Here is a 23,108-nt window from a genome sequence, read left to right on the forward strand (position 1 = left end):
TTTATAATCTGGACTATATATACATTCATGAATGAAGCAGTGACAATAGTTAAGAGTCCAGAAATATTTAATGATGTACATTAAAGCATACAATTTTTAAAAAAAGTTTACTTCATGAAAAAAACATTGACTACAATCAAGTCAAACTTATGCAACAAATTACTTAAAAGTCAAACTAGACAAAAAAGAAAACAAAAAAACAGCTAAAAAAGAAATCAGGAACATAAAAGACAAACCCCAACAAAACAGAATTCAACCCCAACCCAATTAAAGTAAATATTTCATGATCATAGTTGCTGGTGCAAACTTTGGCCAACATAGTGCCAGCAAACTCTCTAATGTATGTCCTGTCGCTTAGAATACGCGCATGAACTTTAAACCTCATCAGAACATGTAGCTCTTAAAAACAGTCCTCCTCACAAAGCATCGTCAAGCTTCATTCTTCTACAGCTGCATTAATGCTATCAGCAGCCAACCCTAGGGTGATGTCCTGCTAGCTTTCTTTCATCTTCAGACTAACCATTGTAATAAGTTTTTAATGTTCTACTCTAGAATTTTGTCTTTTGTGTTTATGACTAACAAAGAGAATTAAGTTTGTCATCGAAAACACTGAAAATCTTTTCTTTGTTCTTTTGCCTGTTAAATAAAGGTTCAAGTGAATTACCAAATTAAAGATTTTAGTTTTTATTGCAGTTTTAGAAAGTGTTCCAACTTTTTTGGAATTGGTACCCTTTGCTACTTATCAATCAAGGCGATTTTGTGTATAATAACTTTTTCTAAGCCACTTTGGATAAAGGCATCCACTCAATAATGACAGACCACTTGCTAATCACATAAGTATTACCCTTGTTATAATAAATGTTTAATTTGTGATACCTGTGAAGATTTGCGGTGTCTCAGATTATGTAAATGAGAGACCAGCAGCAATGCTTCATGTTCTTTGTTCTGGCAGCACCTGGAATGGATTACTGCCTGTGCATAACATCTTAGCTGGTGTGTTCCTCTTGGTGCTTCTTCAGTACGTTTAGTATTTTTGTTAAATATTCGTTTGATAGGGCGGCACGGTGGCACAGTGGTAGCGCTGCTGCCTCGTAGTAAGGAGACCTATGTTTGCTTCCCGGGTCCTCCCTGCGTGGAGTTTGCATGTTCTCCCCGTGTCTGCGTTGGTTTTCTCCAGGTACTCCAGTTTCCTCCCACGGTCCAAAGACATGCAGGTTAGGTGCATTGGCGATTCTAAATTGTCCCTACTGTGTGTGTGTGTGTGTGTGTGTGTGTGTGTGTGTGTGTAGGTGTGTGTGTGCTCTGCGGTGGGCTGATGCCCTGCCTGGGATTTGTTGCTGCCTTGTACCCTCTGTTGGCTGGGATTGGCTCCAGCAGACCCCCGTGACCCTGTGTTAGGATATAGTGGGTTGGATAATGGATGGATGGATTCATTTGACATTTTAATCAAACTATTTTTGCAATATGTGCATAGTGCACTTCAGATTAATTGAAATGCAGTAAAATAGTGATTTGCTGTTTGTTACAGATATTAATCTGTAAAACATTCAACAAATCAACACAAGCTGATCTAAGGTTTCATTGTGTTTGCATTTTACATGATTTAAAAAAAGTGTTTGCATCATGATGGCATCTCTGAACGCTTCCTGTTTTTAACTCTAGAATGTCTCACAAGCCTCTCCGTTATTATGTTTTTAATTCAGATAGCACTGAATCAATTTTGCAAAGAAGCAGGGTTGTGGAAAATTATCCTATTAACATCGGCAGAATGTAGGAACAAACCCTCAGTGGGAATGTCCATCTCAGAGCACACTCGTGTACACAACGCATCGATTAGCATTGAGATAACATAGAAATGCCAATCCATCCAACTTCATGTTTTCAGATTATTAGAGAACCTAAACAAATTTGTTTTTGTTTTGTCAGAAATTCTTTTAAAAATATTTGTATAGTGCATGTTACGCTATTATAACTGCCTTAGAATGGAAAACAGTGCTCTTTGGTCGCAGACAGCATTTTCACAAAAATCTGTGATTTAGCTTAACACAGCTTGTTGTTTCCTGATGCATAATCGTAATATTATGAGTGAAATCCATGGTGTAATTATGGAAGTGACTTATAACAGCTTTTAGACAAATGTGTAAGATGTCTAAAATCAGTAGAGTTTGCTCAAGAACGTTATCTATTTTTGACTCAAATTGTTCAATAGTACTATTAACATGTCCTTTTAATGAAATTTTAAACCCTGTGTCTGTCTCTTACTGTACTTGCCATGTGCCATTTTAGATCATATGCTTGTATTTTATTTATTTTGTGTAAACTGTCCTGTTATGTGATTATGTACTGTATATATGTGTGTGTGTGTGTATGTGTGTATATACTATATATATATATATATATATATATATATATATATATATATATATATATATATATATATATATATATATATATATATGTGTGAATGTATGTATATATATATATATATATATATATATATATATGTATGTATGTATATTATGAAACTTGCCTGGACACCACCAGTCGGAAACCACGTCTTTATAAAACTCACACGTTTATTAAGCACCATAATACACAAGTTTCAGTCCCAAACACCACACAAAGCACACCGCAATAATTTCCACAATGAACTTCTTTCTATCTCAGTCCTTAGCTGCCTCTACTCTCCTCCTGGGAGCTTTGTCCTACTCCCACTCCCGACTCTGGCTCCCAGACTGTAGTAAGGCGGTGCCTTTTATTCCTGCCTGGATGTGCTCCAGGTGGCTGGTGACAACCTTCCGGCAGCACTTCCTGGTGTGGTGGAAGTGCTGCCCTTTGCACCGGAAGCACTCCGGGCGTCCCTGGCAGGTTCATCTGCCATCTTGCCTGGTGTGGCGGAAGTAACAGGTCTCCTTGTCCCACGAGGTTTGAGGCACCCCCTGGCAGAGGCCATTGGTCCAAACAGGCCAGAACCCCTTTGTTTCTCTCCCGTGGTCCCCTGCTAGTCCAGGGCTGTTGCCCCCTCGTGACCTGGATGCTATTCCTGTCCTTTTCCAGTCCCTCCAGGCATCCCGGCCAGGTAAGAACCCCAATCATCTGCCACAATATACAGTATATATATGTATGTATGTATGAATGTGTATATATATATATATTTATTGCATTCATAGTCTGAGTCCCGACCTGAATTGTGTGGGTGGTTACATATATATATATATATATATATATATATATATATATATATATATATATACTGTATAATAGAAAGAGAGAGAGATGAGAGGAGTTGTATTTGAAATGTAGATGTAAGATTTGAAAGAGTCTGTTTTTAACTTTGGTCATAAGTAATTTGCCACATTTTCATTTTGGTATTGAATAATTAGCTTATTTTTGTTTACTCCCAAAAAGCTGTTCAGTAGCTATTTTTAAATTAAATGTGACCACTACAGGTAGACTAATAATTAACAGACTTGTAAAGCAGTTTCTACAGCACAGCGAGGTGGCAAATAAAGAAATTAAGCTAGAAATATAGAAAACATCATAACATTCTACTGAGTGTGTCTGTGCATTGGTGAAGTATTAAGTAATTAAAATCAAAAAATCAGTTTTAGCTATGTCCTGAAGTATTGTATTCTGCTGTGAAGAAAAAAACAAGTCTATTTCACTATGGAAAAAGAATGTTTTTCCCATTTCCTCACAATCAAAAACACAATCAAAAAAGTGAATATTGTTATTTAAACCCAAAATTCTACAGAAAATTGGTCAATGCCTAATTTATTACTGTATTGTTTAACATCTTTGTGAAATATATTGGAAAAACACACTCATGTATATATAAAATTAGTATAATGTAGTTTTAAGTTCTGTCAGGCTACTGTCTTATTTAAGACTTGAATGTTCAGTAATTGTCCTGCCCAGGATTGTTTCCTGCCATGTGCCCTGTGTTGGCTGGGATTGGCTCCAGCAGACCCCCGTGACCCTGTAGTTAGGATATAGCGGGTTGGGAAATGGATGGATGGATGGATGGATGTTCAGTAATACATTAGATTCAAATACCCAGAGTGTTGATTTAATCTTGCTTTGACGGTTATATGCTTAGGAAATTTTAATAACTATATCTTCTAGGCAGTATCATCTGATGCTAAAATATCATATACAGTATCTCACTTTTTTCCAATTCACATATTTCACAATCATAAAGCACATTTTATCCATTCAGCAAATACAGTCTCCAATGTTCTATTGCATTTCTTTTGTCACATTGTTATATAGCATAATATGTTGTAAGCTCTTATAAAAGGTGAAGACTTAACATCTTTATTTGTCCTGTTGCTTGTTTTGCAGCAATGACAAGAATGATACTTGTTTGTCGAATAACACCTTCTGCTGCTCCTGCTGTTATAAAGATTTTTATCTAACTGCTACGTATTCCATAATGGTGGTGGCTAAAAACGAGTTTGGTCAAGCTTGGTCCGACATTGTGAACATAAATTCATTTAACACAGGTAAACTCTTGAAGCAAATTATAAGTTATCTGTGTAAGAAACTGTGTAGTAACAGCATCTTTGTTCTGTTCATTTTTGGCATCAGCATGTCAGTTTTATTTGCACTGACAATTTAGTTGTGTTGCTGCTTGTACATGGTGTACAAAGCCTGCCTTTGTTGTTGATTGATGGTATTAATATAATTATACACACATACCTATTACCTAATTGAAGCTGTTATTTATCAATAATTGTTTGCATCAAATATATGATTGCAGGTTGAACTTTTATGTTACAAGTCGGATATTTGTTCATATTAAATATAATTGAAATGTGTTTTCTACACATTTCATAAATATGGTAACAAGTGATGTCCTGATTTAGATTTTGCATAAAGCAAAAGGAAACAAATGTGTTTAGCTATGATGTGCATTTTAATAACATGGGAGCCAAGTATACCGATGGTTAGTAGCTGCTGCCTCAATTCCAGCCTGATCTTGCCCTTTGTGGAATTAATGCATTAGAGTGAATCAGGTCTGACCAACTTTTTTTTAAAAAAATGACCATTAATAGCCTTATGTCAATTAAAATGGCCCCCACTTTTCCCGTTTCATCACATGCAGTACTTAATGAACCACTTTGGTAACAAGATAAGCTCTTAACAAGCTGGAGTCACTTGCTTAGGCCTATTGTCAGTTAATTTAAAATGGTCATCCATTCTAACTTTCTGTGACTTCATCTGCTTTAGTGCTGTTGATTTCTTTCAGTAAATTCACTCCCCGATCTCGTATACCACACAATTAAAAACTGATTCAGAAGTTGCAAATTTCCGGCTTATTTCTCATTCTCCATTTCTCTGTGAAGTTTTGGAAAGCTCTGCTCCAAAGCAGTTTCATCATCATTTATCAACTGATGATCTCCTGTGAAGAGTTACAGTCGTTTTTTTTTTTATAGAAGGACTCAGAATTATGGCTTCCCTGATTTGAATAACAATGATCTGTTATTAGACTCCAGATCTTGTTTTGCTTTTGCTGGGTCTTCCAGTACCTTTTGACACAGTAGATCGTCGGGTTGAATTACTTGTTTGCGACTGTGTCTCTTACTGATCATAACTGGTTTGTTTTCTATCTGCTGAATCATAAGCAGTTTATTGAGGAAAATAGTTTCAGATCTGCTACTGTTCCCCAATGTTCAATGTTTTGGTTTTGTTTCTAATAAAATTGCTTCACTTAACAAGTATTATTTGCAAATCATGTTGGCTTTTATGCAAAGTATATCAACAGTGACTCTTCTGTTTTTGTTTTTTTTCCATCAAAGTATGAACAATTTAGAGCTACAGTATGTGCAGGATATTGTAAAATTGTAAGAAACTTATTTGTAAATGCTGTAACTTTAAGAAATCATAAAATTAGTGTTGGTTCCTTTTTGCACAACTTTGGTGTTGTGTTTAATTCTGAAATCTATTTTAATACACTGAAAAAAGCTACTCCTGTAACATTCTAGGTATCCATCAGCAGGTTTTAACAGCAACTTGTAAAACATATGAAGATTTTTTTATTGATTTTAATTTGAAACAGATAACATACAGTCAAGACAAATTTAACAAATCAAAGCAAAATTCGATCCCCACTCAAGAGAAAGAGCAGAGCCAGCAACCGCAGCTACTCTATAAAACATAACCATTTTTAATGAATGAATCAATGAAAAATGTCAGCAACATTTCAAGGGTCTTACTGTTTTAATGAATAACTGTAAATAGCATATTTAATAAAATGTATATAGACTGCTGCTTTATAATGGATAGCTAAACCTTAACTGCAACTGCTACTTCTAAGAAGACATACTTCCACCTTGGAAACACATTACAACTTTAACTCTACCAACTCTGTCTTCATCTACTCTTATCTGTGTCTTTTATTCTCACCTGAATTACTGCAGTTCTTTTTATAGCGATTTTCCAAAGCCAACCTCACATTAAGTGGAGACGGTATAAAACTCAGCTGTTCGTCTTTTGGCACAAACTAAGCTCTAGTGAAATTATAACCCCAGTTTTAGATCATCTGCGGTGGTTCCCCTGTCAAATCAAAATGTTGTCCTTATCATGAAAAGGAAAAAATGTACATACTCCACACAGACAGAAAAATGGTGCAGAGTTTGAACAGAGGAAGCAAGACTGTTGAGACAACAGTGCTTACTACTACCTCACATTAGTCTTAGGTTTATTTCACTTAATGTCAAATACTTTGGTTTTTCTATTATTTTGGTATGTCTCTTGACCAGTATTGGTACTGGTACTTCTGTGGTGACCAGTTACAATTGTCATCGTTTCTCTGTTTGTCAAGTCACAGCCTATTGCAGTGAGATGTCTTTTGAGGTTATGTCCTGATCTTTTAATTAATATTAGTAGTGGTAGCAGCATTGTCATGTGCACAGTGCATAGTATAATTCTTACTTACATGTAAGAGCAACGCACAGCATGTCACCACTTTTTGGTACCACACTAAACATGCATGTATTAAATAATTTTTTAATTTTAATGAAATGAAAGCACAAATCAGCTTGACTCAGGGTTGGCTCTTGCCATGTACAGAATTCTTACAGAATAAAAGTGAACTGTATTTGAGGGTTAGGAAATGTTTAGAAGTACAAATTTATTTTTAGATTTACAGTATCTTCTGCACAGTTATGCCAAGGTACTAGAATGCTTTGTCACTCTAAAATAGGGGTGTCGAACTCCAGGCCTGGAGGGCCACAGTGGCTACAGGTTTTCATTCTGACCCTTTTCCTAATAAGTGACTAGTTTTCATTGCTAATTAAATTTCTTTTCCCTTCACATTGATAGCCCTGTTTTTAAGGATTCAGCCCTCTGCATTGATTATTTTCTTCATTAAAAGACAGCACAACAGAAATGAGACATGAAACGAGCCAACAGATACCCAGCTAAATTGGGGCTTCAAACTCCAACCAATTTCACTACAATCACTTTCTTAATGAGAAGATGATTTGTGGCAGCAGCAGACATTTCCAAAACTGTTGATTTTCTGTTTTTTTTCTAAGAACACCATCAGAATGTTTTGGTGACCTGAGAGATCAACCTTACTGAAACCTTCACCTTTCTTTATTTTCAGATATTGTGTGATGGGCACAGGTGAGCTGGTCATGTGGCGGCTTGTTTTGTATCTCATGATTGGTTGGCTGCTAATTAAAGAAAAAGAAACAACTAAGGGGTCTGAGTCAAGTTAATTAAAACTAAAGCAAAAGAAGTTAATTAATAGCAAAATCAGGTCACTAATGAAGAAGATGGCTAGAATGAAAACCTGCAGCCACTGCAGCCCTCCAGGACCGGATATCAACACCTGTGCTCTAAAAATGTGGTGCTTGGTATGGGTGTCTTTTTCTCACCTGTTTCTGTTTTTAGAGTGCACCTCTCTGCTCATCGTCTTTAATGGCCCAATTCTGACTGAAATGCAAATATTTTTCTTCAAGGAAGTGGTTATGGCTCTTGTTCAGAAAGTGGACGCCACTTGGTTGTTTCTCACGGACACCACTTGGTTGTTTCACAATAATTAAGATTAGGTATATAAGTAGGTTTCACATTTCTCTTATCATTTTAGCCCTAAAATAGTGACTTAACATCAGGCACCTATTTTATCGACCTTAAGGTTAGCATTTGGGCGAGAGGATGGCCATCTCAAGTGGCGTCTGCTTTCTGAAAAAAACCCGTGGTTATGTTTGCATACAGGATCCAGCTAGTTGGGCAATTTGTCCATCCATTTGTTTCTTTATTCTAGCACAGGTTCACAGAGAGCTGGAGCTTGTCCAAGCAGAAACAGGTACAAGGCAGTAGTCCACCCATGGTTGGGATGCCATTCCATCACATTTGGGAAGTTCAGAGTCTCCACTCTCCATAGATGAACTGAACTGGGGCTCGGGTACTGTGATGTGGCAGAATTTCCTGCTTTTCAAAAATTTTAGATTGAATTCATTTAACAGTAAACTGTGTCTCATGTCCCGATTGTTGTGTTTTATGTCTGTTACCATTTGTTACGTGTATGCAATCTGTTACTAGAATTTCTGTGACAAACTCTAACTTTGACTTCCAGGGTTTTCTCCAGGTTTTGTGTGTCATTGTGCAAAAGATGTGTGTTTTAGTTTGATTGTCAAATCTAAATTGGCCTACTTGTGAGTACTTGTAGGTGTGTGTGAACATACATTGTGATGCACTGGTGCCCTAAGAACTAAGAACTAAGAACTGGTTCCTGCCTTGTGCTTGATGCTGCTAGAATGTGCTCTGGCTACATGATACTGAACTGGATTAAGCAGGTTTCATAATGAACAGATTAAAATGTTTTAGATTTCCAAATTCATGCCATCTTATTATTGTGAAACTCGTTCAGTGGTTGCTTAAAAACACACTAAGTGAATACTGGAAGACTTATAATAGTTCTTAACTCATTTCTTAAATATTATTTTCTTAACTTGTTTTTGTATTTTTTAGTGAAACTTCTTTCACCGGTGGATGTTTTACTAGTACCCCTCTTGAACAAAACCCTTAAAGTTAGTTGGAAAAATAGCCAAAGAGCAGGGTTTCCAGTAGTGTGCCAGGTGCGGCATAATGCAACAGACTCGGGTGACTGGGTATGTGTTCTTTACAGCTTTTTATATTATTAATTGTGGTTTTAATTGTAAAAATGGATTTCATTGAGTAAAGTAATTTAAATATATTTTGAATAGCAGTCTTATAATTGATTGGAAAAGGGGTATACAGTACTGTTTTTTGAGGATAAGTCAGCTTGGCAGAACATTGGATCCAAGAAAAGTATAAATTCAGTTTCTTTAGTTTACACTTCAAATATTTTTTTTTTACGATATTCTTTTAGCCCAAGACTTTCTTGTTTTAAGCATAAATTTTTATGTTAGATTTCTTTTAAGCACAGATTTTTCATATTGTTGCCATAAGATCTTTGAGTAATATACCGTGGGTACAGAAAGTATTCAGACCCCCTTCAATTTTTCACTCTTTGTCATATTGCAGCCATTTGCTAAAATCATTTAAATTAATTTTTTCCCTCATTAATGTACACACAGCACCCCATATTGACAGACAAAAAAAAGAATTTTTGAAATTGTTGCAGATTTATTAAAAAAGAAAAACTGAAATATCACATGGTCCTAAGTATTCAGACCCTTTGCTCAGTATTTAGTAGAAGCACCCTTTTGAGCTAATACAGCCATGAGTCTTCTTGGGAAAGATGCAACAAGTGTTTCACACCTGGATTTGGGGATCCTCTGCCATTCCTCCTTGCAAATCCTCTCCAGTTCTGTCAGGTTGGATGGTTAACGTTGGTGGACAGCCATTTTTAGGTCTCTCCAGAAATGCTCAATTGGGTTTAAGTCAGGGCTCTGGCTGGGCCATTGAAGAACAGTCACAGAGTTGTTGTGAAGCCACTCCTTCGTTATTTTAGCTGTGTGCTTAGGGTCATTATCTTGTTGGAAGGTAAACCTTCGGCCCAGTCTGAGGTCCTTAGCACTCTGGAGAAGGTTTTTGTCCAGGATATCCCTGTACTTGGATGCATTCATCTTTCCCTCGATTGCAACCAGTCGTCCTGTCCCTGCAGCTGAAAAACACCCCCACAGCATGATGCTGCCACCGCCATGCTTCACTGTGGGGACTGTATTGGACAAGTGATGAGCAGTGCCTGGTTGTCTCCACACATACCGCTTAGAATTAAGGCCAAAAAGTTCTATCTTGGTCTCATCAGACCACAGAATCTTATTTCTCACCATCTCAGAGTCCTTCAGGTGTCTTTTAGCAAACTCCATGTGGGCTGTCATGTGCCTTGCACTGAGGAGAGGCTTCCGACAGGCCACTCTGCCATAAAGCCCTGACTGGTGGCTCATCACTTGTCCAATACAGTCCCCACAGTGAAGCATGGCGGTGGCAGCATCCTGCTGTGGGGGTGTTTTTCAGCTGCAGGGACAGGACGACTGGTTGCAATCGAGGGAAAGATGAATGCGGCCAAGTACAGGGATATCCTGGACAAAAACCTTCTCCAGAGTGCTAAGGACCTCAGACTGGGCAGAAGGTTTACCTTCCAACAAGACAATGACCCTACGCACACAGCTAAAATAACGAAGGAGTGGCTTCACAACAACTCTGTGACTGTTCTTGAATGGCCCAGCCAGAGCCCTGACTTCAACCCAATTGAGCATCTCTGGAGAGACCTAAAAATGGCTGTCCACCAACGTTTACCATCCAACCTGACAGAACTGGAGAGGATCTGCAAGGAGGAATGGCAGAGGATCCCCAAATTCAGGTGTGAAAAACTTGTTGCATCTTTCCCAAGAAGACTCATGGCTGTATTAGCTCAAAAGGGTGCTTCTACTAAATACTGAGCAAAGGGTCTGAATACTTAGGACCATGGGATATTTCAGTTTTTCTTTTTTAATAAATCTGCAACAATTTCAAAAATTCTTTTTTTTGTCTGTCAATATGGGGTGCTGTGTGTACATTAATGAGGGAAAAAATTAATTTAAATGATTTTAGCAAATGGCTGCAATATGACTGTAGCTGCTGAAATATATAAGGTGTCATCAGGCATGGGTAAGACGCGTGTCAAAGAATTCTCAGAGTCCAAAAGTTCGTTTTAAAGATATTTAGTGAAAAGTAAAAGCAAATAGTCCACACAAGAATAAAAGAAAAAATAGTTACACACGTAGAATAAAAAGGGCAAAAAAAAAGGAAAAAATGTATCTTCTTTAAACTTAGCTTTTCTTGAAAGACTTCAGTTATTTCTATACTCAAAGGTTCTTAATTTCTTCTTCTGTACGCCTTGGCGTACGGTGTGATATTTAAGTAAACAAGTTTTCTTTACTTGTTATTTCTCACATTCAAAGAGCCCGTAGGCCATCGAGCACTGTTACGTACGGTCACGTTTCTTCTTCTCTACTTAAAGGTTCTTAGCTTTTTCTCTGTACACTTTACGTACGGCACAACACATAAATTAAGTGCTGTTAAGTCCATATTTGCTTCAAACTCAAAAGGCTCATAAGCCGGTTGGCACAGTGCAAGTGCTCAGGCACGGAGACGTGCGATCACGGTTAAAAACCGTATGCCTTTACACCTTATACAAGGCAAGGCTATCACTAGCTGACTGGAGAAAAATATTTACTCCAAGCTGTTAGAAATGGTAAGAATATACCAAAACGATTCTATTTACGGGGGTTATAGGAACCTCCCATTATTTATGCATTGTCATCTAAGAAATATTCATGAATCTTATAGAACAAGGAAAATGGCTCTTACAATGACAAAGAATGAAAAATTGAAGGGGGTCTGAATACTTTCCGTACCCACTGTACATTATCTGTTTTAAACAGAATTCAAGGGTAAATGGGGCTCATTGGACTCTTTTTGTCATCATATAGGCAAACTCCAGTATGTGAAACAGTTACCGTATATACTTATGCATAAGTCGGGTCTTGAAACCTGAAGGCTCATTAGCGGTTATACTTTTTACATCAACTAAAGAAATTACCATATATACTCGCATATAAATTGAGTGTTGAAACCCAAAAAATCGATCATAAAATCAGACACCGACTTATACACCCATTCAAAAATGCAACACTTAATTTTTAAAATATTTTTTATATCTTGTTGCCTCCTCCAATCTCACATCAGTTTCTCAGATGCATCGAATTTTGTTGCAGCAGCGCAGTTACCAATTTCTTTCACTACTTCAACGATGTTTAATTTAAAACCAGCTTCATATTTTCTTCTGACCGAACGCTCCATCATAGATAAGGAATGCTCTTACGATAAAGGAGTATGAGGGTGTAAGATACAAAAAACACAAAACAGTGCAAACGATGCTTTGGAATAGCTCAGGTATTACCGTGTAGTCACGTAGGCACAATAGAGAGAGAGAGAGAGAGAGGTTAGGTGCACGCGCTGATACAACACATTGCTGCACCCACATAGAAAAAAAACTCAGTGTGCTCCATGCTTACTGTCTCCGTGGTGGGCTTTAGCATATCATAATCTCTTGGACCAATAGCGTGAGTTTTCCGCATTCGACTTATAATGAAAAAAGGCAATTCAGTCTATATGGTTTTGCACAAGATCTGGAAGTTGAGATGTAGATGACAATGTTGTGACTTGGGAGTCCCAAAAGCACACAAATCCCAAAAATACTTTGAAGAGTTGCCGTCTAGGGAGGGAATATCATCAAAACTCTGACCAGAAACAAAAAAGAGCCTGGAATAATGTTTATAAAACAAAAGATTTTTTTAACAAAACTCTTTGTATCACCAGAAGGTCCTTAGAGCACAAAGGCATTACGTGAGAAGGCAAGACAATCCACGACAACCAAAGTCCAAATATAGAATTTAAAGCCAAAATCAAAAACAGAGCACAGGTTCAAAAAATCCAGGAAACCAGAAAGCAAAAAGCACAGTAAACACAAGTAACACTCCACTCCATAGCTCATTCGAAATTACCCACCAGGAACTACGGAAGGCCCTCCCATATATAAGGTGGAGGGCTGTCCCTGGCAGTGATTGTCAGGTTGCCCCGCCCCTTGGGGGACCCATGGGTCATAGTCTAGGCATTTACCAATTATAAATAGACACAAAGAAAAATGTACACAATAAATAAAAGAAACATTAATACAAATAAATGGCACAAAACCAGACAAAACAGACAAGATGCACAACTTTGAACCTCAGCCAGGGGAGAAATATGATAAGCAGAAGATAAAAAAAAATACCAACACTAACAATGAAGCAACCTTCTGAAGAACTTTGCCAGATCAGAGATATAGGAACTTCCCACATTTCCACATTTATGGCATGTTCCAACTGTAAATTTCATCAGTTAATAAAAATCTAAATTTGTTTAGTCTCTTCGTATCATCACTTCTGTTGTGGCCACAAAAGACTAAAACTTCACCGAGCCCCTAGAAACAGGGATGTGCCTGCTGCAGCTTGAAGGTTATCATACTCATAGGCAGCCACCTTTTTTATAGTCATGAAATACATTATTTATTTGCAATTTCGATAGCTATGCCACTTTTATGATGTTTGGTTTGTTGTAAAGAATTTTTTTAAAGACCATAAGATACTCAGAAACTTTAGTCATCACTCATTAAGGCTGTACAGATTGATTTTCTCCAGACTTTAGACAATTTATTATAGATATAAGCCAGATTTTATTTCATCTTTTGATATTGCTGATGTCTTTCTGTCCTAAACTGTAGTGTGAATAGCACACCTTTTAAAATCTGTCAGTTCAACTATGTAGGCTTATGGTCTCCTGTAAGTATATCCATCTTCATGACTTGATGTACATGGAGCCTTATCTGGAATAATTCTCGTAGGGTGCATATTAAAAATGGAGTAAAAAATATGAAATGCCAGCTGACACTGAGTTGCAAGGAATCAAACTGACTATCAATACACCCTCTAATACACACTGATTTTTCAGATTTTATATTACAAGCACTTGACTTATCTTAATAATGCAGCAGACCTCCATTTCAGTCTGTTCAATCCTCATGAAATGTGTTAACTAGCATCTCAGGAGCGCAGTAGCTTGCTACAGAGATGTAAAGTTTACTTGTCAATTTCTGTGAAACAGTGACTCAATAATGTTCATGGTAGGTGAACTGGCAACTCTAAATTGATGTGGTATAAGTGAGTGCAGACAGATATGAATTCACAGCTCATCAGGGGTTGCTTCCTTAAAAATTATTAAATGTCTAAATGAAATGAAAAGCTATTTTCACATGCTGCTGTGAAAGTTCATGCTTAAAATACATCATTTCATATATTAAAGGAAGAGGTTGGGAGCATGCATTGATACAACACATTCAAGAGGCTCCCGGTGGCACCTGGTAGTGTGGAGCCGACCAACACCATCACAGTCTCATGCTGAGATACTGGTTGTCAGATGACAACACAAGTGAAAGAAGACTCATTTTTGGGCAGTCATCAGCGATGTTTTTTCCAATATTCTGTCCTTCTGTTCTGTCTTTTCTTTTTTAGACAGGTCAGTTTTAAGTATATTAGCCAGCCAAACATTCCCATCTTTGAGATGTGGGATAATAGTAGTTAATCTGTAGAGACCAGGAGGGAGCATAAAACTCCAGAAAGACAACGCTCCAGAGAATAGTGCCTAAGTCATTGCACCCTGATCATGCTAATGTACTGACAGACATTGAAATTTGCCAGTTCTTACAGTAATAATAATGCAGTCTTTGTTAATTTCTTTGTTAAAAATATTACACAATCTCATAAATTGTACTCCATGTAATTTTTTAAAATTTTGCTCTAATAGGTAATATATAACGTCAGTCTTGATATGGCCCTAAACGGTTCCTTCAACATTCAGAACCTTGTCTGCCTCAACACGTATAGAGTAGCAGTTCGCTGTATTGGAAATCATGGCCAAATCTATTGGAGTGAATGGAGTGAGGAAAAAACTGCTATTTTGCCCGAGGAAGGTGAGAAAGATTAATTATTTTTAAATACTCTCTTGATTAAGTAACATAACGCATGAATTTATTTATGTATCTGTTTGTTTATTTATTTATTTTACCTTCATAAGCCTACACCCTAATAAAATACATGTAAAAAGGATTTTAAATACCTATTAATGTTTCACAGCCCTTCCTCCACCTCTTATAGTTATAAGCTGTTCTAGTCATAATCTATGACTGTCTTTTCTGTTATTGTGGTAAAATTATGGTAAATTTCTCACTACATTTTTTCATGTCTCGAATAACATGTGTTAGTCCTTCTATGTGTCATTGAACTTTACATTTTTAATCTAACTCATATTTTATGCTTAAACATGTTTCAACCCTTCCATAATTGCACAGTTAAGAGAATACTGTTGTACAGAAAGTCACTGGTCACATTTGTCACATACGTGCGCATAGGAGGCAACTGAAAGGCTCAAAAGAATGGAATTCCTTGACAAACCAGGGGACAGCAGAGTGCACTAATCCTTGTTCTTTCCCATTGACAGACCAATCACGGGAAATTCTGCCTGGGCCCGATGACACCACTTCCCGCTCCACTGCCACATACCTGGTTAATCCTGCTGACTACGCCACTGTAAATGATCCACACAACACGAGAAAAGAGGTTTGGGGGCAGCTGCCTATATACTTGCAGTTGGCTGCCAAAGTTGAAGCAAAATGCTGGCTCAAATAATACAGATCAGTCCATAACAAAGAACCAAGCAAACAGGCAAACATGATGCTTATATAGAGGGAAATGGGAAATTATGTCATCAGACAGGAACTGGAAGTGACGTCCTTGGACCTTGAAGTGATGTGGCCGGAACCAGAAATGACATCCTTGGGAGCGGAACCAGAAGTGGCGTCATCGGGTCCAGGTGGAATTTCCCGTGATCGGTCTGTCAATGGAAAAGAACAAGGATTAGTGCACTCTGCCATCCCCTGGTTTGCTGAGAAAGTACCGTCTTTTGAGCCTTTTAGCTGCCTCCCAGGCACACATGTGTGACACATTATTATTGTGCTGCATTGTGTGACTTCAGCAAAGTACAAATCGTAAATTAATTACCTTAACTTGTTCAGGTAACTGCTAAAGATGTAATTGCTTCAGTACCTACCAACACACCCATCCATCCATCCATAAGCTTGATCCAGGTGGATTTAAAAATCAAGTATCGGCCCACGTATCTTCTTTATATTGTGCACATCTGTGTTTGGGTAGAGAACAGAGTATAATGCTTTACTCCAGGTTTTGGTTATTTGGTGTGTACTTAGCTTTTAACCCTCCTGAGGAGCAGCTTTAGAGTGTTAATTGATAAAATACTGGTGAAAGTGTATTTTGGATGACAGTCAAGAAAAACATCTTCTGGGGGAGGCAGGGCATTGAAGGAGAGATTACTAAAAGATAAAGAATGTTTTACAGCATGTTGGTATAGTGATCATCATAGTTTCTTCTACAGACAGTGGGGCAAGTTTCCACCTAAGAATGTAAGTGGAATAATTTTTTGTCATTGCGCTAATTGTTTTTGGAAAGGATCAATGTTTTCCTACATAACCACAGGCGTGCAAGGGAAAGGGCTTATAAACTGTTTTTTTAAGAAAATAGAAGAGGTCAAAAAAATGTTTAAATTAACTATGAATCAAAGTCTTTGGAGCTAAAAGCACTACTGTCATATCCTATTTGCATTTGTAACACACACAGCAATAAATGAAGTATTATATAAAGCTATTCTAGCTTTGGAAGTAAACATTTGAAAATACTTTTTTATAAAAAAAACTTCTTAATATAATAATTCTTAGTTGGTGATTGTTTCCTCTTATTTTATAATTAAAATAAAGCTGTAATACAACTGTAAGAATTTTAACCTTCTTACATACGTTCTTTGAATTAATTGGTTTAGATTATTTTGGAATGATTTTCTTGTAATTTACATGTAGTCTGTAGTCTACACTGCTGCCCCTTAACTGCAGAGCTCTAGGTTGGAATCCCATCATGGACCTGTCTGTGATGAAGGTCTCTGTGTACCTGTGTGGATTTTCTATGAATATTCTAGCATTCCTCCTCTCAAAGATGCATGTGTTAGACTAATTTACAAAAAATGTAATTAGCCTGGTCCTAGGTTGGTTTCTACTTTGAATGCAGTAGTTTCAGTATAGACTCCAGCCCTATGACCATCATTTATGTATTTTAAAGAATGCATTGGTGTCTCTTCATATTTCTTTATATTTCAGGGTAAACTGTTCCTTACAGAAAGTACATTGTCTTTCATTTAGGTTAAAAAACTTGTTAAAAATACTCAGTGTTTAGGACAAATATGTTTTATGGGCTGTATTATAATGTGAAGATTGCTGAAGAGTTATCCTGTGTACTGCATTTTCTTTGTTCTATCTGTTCAGTTGACTATGACTCTTGGTAACTCTATAGATCAGTACTCTCCATGTCTTCTGATTCTTTCAATTCTACAATGTTCTTTGTTGATGGTGTCTAGCAAAGAGTTCTAAGGCAGACACTTCCCCTTTTGTCACTGACCATTCCAAGCATGAAGTTCTTCTCAAGCGACCTGCTTGCTGTTGATATGACTAAAGTAGGAGAGTTTTTGCTTTTCTATCTTGGTCTGATCCATTCCAGAACTACTTGGTTTGTTATTCTGGTTGTCCATGTGGTGTCTCCAGCACCACAGACCATAGAATATTTTGGCAGAATACTGGGGAAGGTTGCCAGGGTTTTTCTGATGCCACAGCTATTTATCCAACATGCTATGGTATGCTGTTGCCACCCCCAACACCACTATAAGGAGAACAATTAGACTTTTTATGGGGTGGCGGTTAGACTTTGAAGGGAGCCCTTTTTGTAGTCCTATTTTCTCTAAGTTTCAAAATAAAAAATAGAATTTTCCAGCTGAAAAGGCATCGCCTACATACAGTTTGTAGATCCCCACACCACCCTAGATATGAGCACTGCAAACAGTCTTCATATGCATTATATTTGATTAAGACTTAATTAATATCGTACTGGAAGATTTTGTTCAGTGGGTGTTGGAAAACAATGTTTTTTCTTTGTTTTTATTTCACAAATTTGTTTTACATTTGATATGTGTTTATGTTAATTTTAAAAAAATGTAAACTCATACTGGTTCCCTTTAGGAGCAAAACATAAGCATAGTCTTGTTTTGTTAGCTAGGGTCATTACATCACATTCTTTAAGAAAAAAGCAAAATTTAAATCAACAGAAAGCAAAAGTCAAAATACCAATATTCTCTATATATAGTTTGGTTGATTGTTTTGGATGGCCAGGGTTCACATCCCAGTTTTCAAGTTCTCCCCATGTCTGGGTTTTGGTGTGTGTGTTTGCCCTGCAATTGACTGGCGTCCTGTCTGAGGTCTTCTCCTGTCTTAAGCCCTATAATGTCTGGGGTAGGCTCCAGCACCCCCTGCAACTCTGAAAATGAAAATGACATGGCATGATTGCTTGGGAACTAGACTCTCATGAAATCTTTTCATTAACATCTTATACAGTATATCGTAGCTGCCATGGTTTCAAGATTCAAGAGTATTTATTGTCATTTCATCCATATACAGTAGTACAGCATACAGTGAAATGAAACAACGTTCCTCCAGGACCATGGTGCTACATAAAACACAGGACAATGAAGAATCAGCATAACATAAAGACACGTAATATATAACAAGGTGCATGTGAGTCAAATGTGCAACCATGTGCAACACTGCAGAACAGAACACATATGTCAAATATCAGTCTGGTCCATGAGTGTTCAGGAGTCTGACTGCTTGAGGGAAGAACCTGTTACACATTCTGAAGGTGAGGGCCCGAATGCTTCGGTACCCTTTTCTCAATAGCAGGAGTGTAAACAGTGAATGTGAAGGGTGTGTTGGATCATTCACAATGCTGGTGCTTTGCGGATGCAGCGTGTGGTGTAAATGTCCATGATGGAGGGAAGAGAGACACCGATGATCTTCTCAGCTGTCTTCACTATCTGTTGTACATGTACACATATCGCACGCCAGCATATAGCATCTTAGAAGCCAGATGCACAAAATAGCATCATCCATAAGACACTGGATTTCCAAAGTGAGTATTCAATGACTGTGGTGGGCTGGCACCCTGCCCGGGGTTTGTTTCCTGCCTTGTGCCCTGTGTTGGCTGGGATTTGCTCCAGCAGACCCCCGTGACCCTGTAGTTTTGATATAGCGGGTTGGATAATGGATGGATGAATGGTATTCAATGATAGCATAATAATGAGAAAACATTAACAAAAGGAAAAGAAATCCAAATTTTCATAAGCATACTTAATTTGAGGTGTTCATAAGAAATGTAACTATTTACTTTATGAGGTAGAAGTACATAATAAAAAAAAAACTTGCTTCGGGAATTTAAAATATTAAAATGTTTGCATCAATTTAAATGTTTAAAATCTAAATATTCTCAAATGTAATAGGTATTTGTCATTTTTCAACCTTTGATAAGAGGCTCACAGAGGGCCAGATCCCTAGTAAAGGATCAAAAATCAATAATAGCATCATAGTCACATTTATACTATATACTGTAGTACTAGGGTGCTGTACCGTGTTAGCCATTATGAATGTAGAGAAAAGCCAAGCAAAATGACCAATAAAAGGTGTTATTTTGCTTGGCTTTTCTCTACTATATACTGTAAATAGAACACTCCAATTGCATACATTACCGATCCTCATTTTTTCAAATTTTTTCCATCCATCCATTTTCCAACCTGCTGAATCCGAACACAGGGTCACGGGGGTCTGCTGGAGCCAATCCCAGCCAACACAGGGCACAAGGCAGGAACCAGTCCCGAGCAGGGTGCCAACCCACCGCAGGACACACACAAACACACCCACACACCAAGCACACACTAGGGCCAATGTAGAATCGCCAATCCACCTAATCTGCATGTCTTTTGACTGCCTGGAGGAAACCCACGCAGACATGGGGAGAACATGCAAACTCCACGCAGGGAGGACCCGGGAAGCGAACCTAGGTCTCCAGGTCTCCCAACTGCGAGGCAGCAGCGCTACCCACTGCACCACTGTGCCGCCTCAAATTTTTTTTGAAAAGAAATAATTTTGATCCCCATTAGGGGTGAACCCCTGGGATCAGTTGTTGTAGAATGCACCACTTCAAATCCTTCTAGTCATTTTTTGCAGAAGGTTTACTATTTATCATAAGGGTATAATTTCTTACACAAAACATTGTCCAAAGCTGACCTACAAAAGGGAGTTCTTTGAATCTAGTGGGTCACAAATAGGGGGAAACCCCAAAAGACTTGACATTTTGCATAACAAGATTTCGAGACACACAGAATGGTGTATCATATGTGAGGTTTTCTTGTACAAGTGAGACCACAATAACAGAATAATGACTGATGATATGAAAGTGTTCTCTTTAACTAGGCATTGATCATTGACCATAATTAATGGATTTACAATCAAACAGTCCACAAACGTTCAACATTTACCATTAGGCCCTATATTAGTAACTCTGATGAGCACAACAGTCATACAGAAGTATACATTCAGATTGTTTGGTAGTGCTTAAAAGTAAGAGTTATTGAGTGTTATACTTTGCTTTTCGGTTTTATTATGATTCACATGAAAGATGATTTACAGAGTTGAGAAAATCACTCTGAATCATTGCTTTACTTGGGTTATCCAGTGTAGTATGTTCTTTCTAGCACACTAATCTGTGTCCCTGTGTTAGGATCATTGTTGAGGATGTGATGCTGTTATTCCGAACATCCTGAGGCCTCCTAATAAGGAAGCTTAAAATCCAGTTGGAGAAGGGATGTTACTACGTACCAAGTAGAACAGTCTGATGATTAGCTTTGATGGTACAGCACTGTTAAATGTAGATGCGATCAGTAAATGGGACTCTGGCATCACTGTTTTTAATATTCAGATGTTCCAGGATTGTATGAAGTGTTACAGGTAGTGTCATCCCCTATGGATCAGTTGTGCAAACCTTTTGGAATATTATGGTGTATTAAATGTGCATCAGTCTCTCTGGACACTTGATCACAATTGGAGTGACTGCCACTGGTCTGTAGTTGTTCAGATAATTCAATTTTGCTTTCATAGGAACATGGATATTGATGTCCATTTGAAGCAATCAGGGACCACAGACATTAAACGTGCCATTGAATTTGACCTCTAAGTGGTCCTTACAGATTTTAAAAATCCACAATGAAATTCCATCTGGACTGGATGTCTTATGGACATTATCTTGTTTAAAAACATTTTGATTCTGTACCGTATGAAGACTTCTTTCTCAGTTTTAACAAGCTGCCTTACACCAACTCTAACCAGCCATTTTATATTTATACAATACAATACAAGAAGTGCCACAACGGGCTTACTCCAACGGTGGCAGCACCAGCACCAATGAACTTGACAGCAGTATCAATATCTTGGCTGCCAGCGCTGGTCTGAAACTCTCTTAGTGCTATTTGGGAAAAGGGGCTTTGTGTCCCACTCACAAGAGCAAGTTTGCCCTCTCCAGTTCTGACCTCTAGCTGGGACAGCACTGTTGCAGAAATGGATCTGAAGAGTGAGAGGGATCCAGTACAGACCATGGCTAGAAAGGAGACAAACTTCGCACAGGCGTACATTCTGTTGGCTTTATTGGATTTTTGCTCTTACTGTCAGATTGTTCTCATACACCTGGGCCTGTCTCGGCAGCAGAGGTCGAACCAATTTTTATCTGTTGATCCAAAAATTATTGATATGTAGATTTGTACCACATTGTAAAAAACAAATAGTAGTGATAGAACTTGTAGTAGTATACTACTAAAGACTATGGTGAAGTTTTTACTTGCATGTTTGACCAGCATGCACTATGTCACCACTTTTCAGTTTCATGATAAATAAGAATGTATTAAAAAACATAACTTAATTTTATTAAAGTATAAAAACTACATTTTAATTAGCTATAGTCACTAATGTATGGGCAAAATTGTCTATTTTTTTCTATTTCACATCCATGGCCTTTTCACGCTTTTTCTCTACTGTTTGCAAAGTTAGTTTTCTTAAGGAGAGATAATATTGAAATGCACAACAAACACTTTATTTGGACGCATTTATATCTTGTAAAATAATCCTTTCAGTTAAAGGTGCTCTCCTAGAGCAGTGTTGCAATTTGCTACTTAAAACCCACTGTACAGTTTTCTTATATCAAGCTATCCAGACAGTGATTTGACCATTTCTTATTTTATTTGTTTTTTTTATTTTAAGCACCTTCTGCACATCTTGATGTCTGGAGAAAGATTTTTGATTCTGGTGAAAAGGAGAAGAGAACAGTGCTTGTGTTTTGGAAGGTACATTTTCTTGTTTCTGTGTAGGAGTGACATTTACGTTTTTACTTCTTCTTTTGTCATTTAATTCTCAGCAATCATTACCTTTAAAAAAGACAAGTCATTGTTGAAAGCAAATTGCCCAATGCTGTTTGTATTCCAAGCAAGAATTTCCTTGTTTTTATCACAAAGAAGGGTGATAAGGGTTCACAACAAATTAAATTTATGCATAATAATAATAATAATAATAATAATAATAATAATTTTTATTAATCTGAAAAAATAACATTTTTTGGTGTCTTTTAAAGTGCAATTCTCTGGTAGTGGTGGTGGTGGTGGTGTTTGGGAGAGTGCAGTAGTGGAAGGTCAGAGAGACACTGCATCTTTGGGCCATGTGTTCCCCCCATACGCTGGATGGCAGTATCATTCTGGTGGGTCTCCCATTTGTACACCTGCAAGGCAGTATGGGAGCCGTGTTGGGGTACTTGGGTGCTGTCATAGTATCTGCCAGGAGGAAGCCTCCCTGTCCTACGTAAATTCTGTCTGCCTCATAAGTGCTTCCTAGGAGCAATGTTGTTGCACTGGAAGGACTTCTGAGTCCAGGATGAAAAGGAGCTGCTCCGTCTCTCCAGGGAGCGCTGGAATTGAGTGAGAAGGATGACAGCACTCATCTGGGAAGGAGTTGAGGAGAAAGTAAAGGAAAGAAATTGTATTGTTAATTGAGGGAAGAAAGAATGCTGTTCAAGGTATTCTATTTAAAATGAACAGTTGTCGTTGAA

At 37.7% G+C, this 23,108-nt stretch overlaps 1 protein-coding gene across 1 annotated transcript in view; it reads left to right on the forward strand.

Moving 5' to 3' along the window:
* The window catches only part of LOC114654701 (interleukin-6 receptor subunit beta-like), a 128,212-nt gene that overhangs the window by 80,415 nt on the left and 24,689 nt on the right, over positions 1–23,108 (forward strand). Inside the window, exons 5-8 of the mRNA XM_028805413.2 lie at positions 4,345–4,505; positions 8,983–9,122; positions 14,824–14,989; positions 22,271–22,353. Of these exons, the coding sequence (XP_028661246.2) occupies positions 4,345–4,505; positions 8,983–9,122; positions 14,824–14,989; positions 22,271–22,353 (550 nt within the window). The remainder of the gene's footprint in view (positions 1–4,344; positions 4,506–8,982; positions 9,123–14,823; positions 14,990–22,270; positions 22,354–23,108) is intronic.

The sequence above is a fragment of the Erpetoichthys calabaricus genome, chromosome 7, assembly GCF_900747795.2.
Source record: "Erpetoichthys calabaricus chromosome 7, fErpCal1.3, whole genome shotgun sequence".
NCBI lineage: Eukaryota > Metazoa > Chordata > Cladistia > Polypteriformes > Polypteridae > Erpetoichthys > Erpetoichthys calabaricus.